Below are 3,755 nucleotides of genomic sequence, written 5' to 3'. Positions count from 1 at the left end.
GTTATACAGAGAAACTTTTGAAAGATGTATGTGATGAGACTTACCATCATGAGAGCTTACCCTGGGGAAGTGACCTAGAGCTGTCACTGAAGCTCTCTGTTTTTTCACTGAAGTCATGTGTAGGGTCTGATGAAATTATAAACATCAAGATTCTGGCTGCATAGATACAGAACTTTCTTCTTGCCCCTTTCTTTCCCTTTGGGAAGCCATTCCTTAAATTCTAACTGATCACGGGGCAATGGCAAGAAACAATATTCTGTGAAGCTTCTCAGTCTAGGGCAGGAGCCTTAGTGGGAAATGAGGTGATGGTTTCATATTTTTTTAGGATAACATATGGTTCCAAAAGAAGTAGTTCTGTCTGTTCCACCACTCCTTATGTGGGCGCAAACATTCATCTGGTGAACCAGACTGCAACGTTAACACAGGTTGAAATTTAACCTTAAAAAATTATTATTGCATGCAAGGGGAATGTTGCAGAGCAGGGATGAATGGTGGAGCAGGACTGTTTCTTTAGCTGCGATGGCAGCTTATGCCGATAATCATGGATCTGAGGCATTATTGGTTCTGTTCGTTTTTTTTCAGAAATGCTTTTCAACAAGCAAGGTTACCGCCACGGAGGCCTGACTTCCTTCTGGAATCTCTAGAAAGCAAGGAACTGCCAAGACTGCCTTTTACTAGGTAGAAAATCTGTTTTTAAAAGTAAAGAAAAAGACAGTGACTAACAGTGGGTTTTATGCTGTGTGTATCCCCTGAAATCCCCTTACCTTCACAATACAGACCACTCAGAACATCCCCGGTTATGGGACTGTGCATTGCTCTATACTACCAAAAGGTCATAGTGACCTTAGAAACTTCAGGTGGCCATAGAAACTTCTGTTTCTATGTGAAGCAGGCAAGAATAGCAGAACTTTGAAGTTAATTGAATAGCAATCAAGATCTTTGTTTCATTAGTGAGAGATTTTCAGAGAAAAATTCAAAATTAATGGGCTTAGTAAGTAAAGTTTCCTTTTCTGTCAGCCTTGCTACATAAACTGGGAGGTTTGAGTTGTGGAGGATGCTCTTGGGCTCATAGATCGTATTGGCTTCACGACAGGTTTGGGTCTGAATTTAACTCATCTACTGGGGAATCATTAATGATGCTGGTAATGCAGAGCCAGGACTGTGTATTTCTCTGTCTTAGCTGAATTGACTCTGCTCTAGAAGGAGCTGCGTTTTTATTTTTACTTTCCCCAAAAGGTCTATATTGCTGAAATTGTTCAGCTAAGCAGTGGTTTCGCTGTCTTGGAGTGTTCTGCGTTTACCTTAGTTACAGTATCACTTCTTACCTCTGAAAGTGAGGGAGCTGAAACTGCTTTTACTGTAGAAGCTAAAATTGCTTTTAAGCAGGTGTTTAGACTGATCTTTTTTTTGTGTCTGTAACTAGGTTTAGAGAAGGGAAATGCCTAACAATTTCCTGTGAAAACCTACGTGAAATTCCTGCTTCTGCTCCCCTTTACCTTGACTCCAAACCACAATTAGGCCGTATTTTGTTAATGGAAAGCTACTCTAAGTAGTTTCAGCCTGGATTAGTGTGGAAGATTTGGAGCAGGCAGGAGTAATGGAAACCTTAATTTCTTTGCTGCTTGTGGTGTGTTGGGTTTTTTTGGGTTTTGTTTATTTTTAAATTGGTGTTTTCCCTGAATAGTAAAGCAGCTAACTGGGAAAACTGCGCAAAGGAATAACAAGATTCTCCCCTTTTTTTTTTTTTTTTGCACCAACTGCGAACGGTAAGACCATCAGGTTGCAATGTGCAGGGACCTCATCCTTTTTCCTTTACAGATCAGAGGCAGCCTTTCAGCAAACATCTGTGAACAAATGTTCTGCACAGAGTGAGAACTTCATGCCAACACCTCAGATGGAAAGAAGTACCTGTAAATGTGCATCTCAAATGGGCAACACCATGCAGTCCTGTCCATCTCCCACACGTGCTGCTCTCCTGTCTGTACCACTGTGGACAGATGATGTGCGCCCTGTTGTTCAGAGGCCGGAGCTATGGTCTCCTTCATCTTTCGTACCCCAGATGAGAGCTGGAGCAGAAATGGTGAGTGTGTTGCTGAAGGAAAAATTAGCGTGTGTATTGCTGGTTTTGCCCACCGCTCCTCTGGATTGCCTTCTGATTGTTGAGCTCTTCTTGTTCTAGCTATCATCTTAAAAGCTGACCAAATTAACTGGCTCTGAATGTCCAAGAAAGTTTGCCACCAGCCCGAAGCCGTTATTTTTCTAGCTGACTGATGCCCATGTGTGGTGTGCAGTAATTCATGCCTTTTTTCCTGGTCTGGTGTCCTTCCTAGCAGGATGCTTTTCCTTGTAATTGACTTGAGAGTCTTACTCCTTCAAAGAGTGCAGATTACACGGATCTAAGAGTAACTCAGTTTAGTAGCAGTGGCTGTGGCTGAGAGTCTCAGAAATTGAAATTCACCTGCAAGTAGGTGCTTGCATTTTAAACACCTCTGTTCCATGCAGAATGGAGGTGTTAGTCTTGATGAAGTATCTCCATGCTAGAAGTGAAAGAGCCCGTTTCTTAAGCTTTGCTGCTTCTGTGGTATTTTATGAGGGCCTCAGTGACTGCAGGGGGTGTCTGAGTGAGAGTAGGGCTTAGTAGGTCAGGTGCATCTTACTTGTGGGGTTTACTTAAGAAAACCCTTTGCGGAAAAAAAAAAAACAGTATCATTTGACCTTGTAGAGAGGAGGTCAGGCTGTGAGTGGTCACAAAGGAGCCCATTCCCAGCACTTTCAACAGGACTCTGTGGAGAAGTTGCGACCAAACTTGCAGCCACATTTGTTGTCACCTGAAGATTTGGTGGGGAAGTGGAGACACCAAACTGCAGGTGGGTCCTGAGCTCTAAACTGTAGTGTCCTTCCTCCGATATACGCAAGATTGCAAGTGCACTCCACATGTAAGGCAGGCAAGGCATCAGGAGGTGAAGAGTATCAGTCATTCCTTTTTGGGATGGTAATGCAGTTTTGTGCATTCTGCTGAATCGGGAGGCGAAAGCCCTGTTGTAGGGATTGAGGGTTGGGAATGGCTGGAGGTCAACTTCTTCTAACAAGAACGCGCTCAGGTGCTAGAGCATTCATCTACCCAAGGCTGAATGTACAGTGGAACTTGCTTCACGAGGGGAAAAAAATCGCCCAGGAAGGTTCTTGTAAGTTTTCTCCACACTTAACAGTATGGTTATAAAAGGTACAGATGATGTCTAAGCTCCTCCCTATGTGGTTTCTTTTTAAGGACATGAAACTTGTTTTCAATGGGACTAGACTTACTACCTAGAGTAGATGTAAAACACTAAATCATGAATAGGCCAAAATAGCATTTGTAGTACTAAACCACTCACTGGAGGGTTTGTTTGGTTTTTTTATTCTGCATGATTAAAGTGGGTCTTCAAAGCTTGTAATGCTGTTAGGACTCCCGCCCTCTCCTGTACCTGATCTTCTAGGTGAACAGGTACATGTCATAGGGTGGCAACATGCAAAAAGGACTTGGGAGGGTCCCATGTTTTTCCTATCTACTAACCTGAGTTTCCTTGATAAGAAGAAACTGAAAGTCTGTTCAGCTTCCGTTGCTTGTGCCTTGTATCTCCCATGCAGCTGAAGGGGAAGGAAGGGAGCGTGGTTCCAGAGAAGAAATGGTGTTAGAGAGAAAGCTGGAAGTTGAGCTCCAACACATCCAACAGCAGATGCAGTACTACTTCAGCAGCAAGCAAGAATTAAAGTAT

The 3,755-nt window shown here is 43.1% G+C and overlaps 1 protein-coding gene across 1 annotated transcript in view; it reads left to right on the top strand.

Moving 5' to 3' along the window:
• SFI1 (Sfi1 homolog, spindle assembly associated (yeast)) overlaps positions 1-3,755 on the top strand; it is a 26,828-nt gene that overhangs the window by 21,536 nt on the left and 1,537 nt on the right. Inside the window, exons 26-29 of the mRNA XM_010141965.1 lie at positions 583-678; positions 1,819-2,080; positions 2,723-2,867; positions 3,628-3,751. Coding sequence (XP_010140267.1) covers positions 583-678; positions 1,819-2,080; positions 2,723-2,867; positions 3,628-3,751 — 627 coding nt within the window. The remainder of the gene's footprint in view (positions 1-582; positions 679-1,818; positions 2,081-2,722; positions 2,868-3,627; positions 3,752-3,755) is intronic.

Source organism: Buceros rhinoceros, unplaced genomic scaffold (assembly GCF_000710305.1).
Source record: "Buceros rhinoceros silvestris isolate BGI_N320 unplaced genomic scaffold, ASM71030v1 scaffold14120, whole genome shotgun sequence".
Classification (NCBI taxonomy): Eukaryota; Metazoa; Chordata; class Aves; order Bucerotiformes; family Bucerotidae; genus Buceros; species Buceros rhinoceros.
This window is presented reverse-complemented; position numbering and strand designations above follow the sequence as displayed.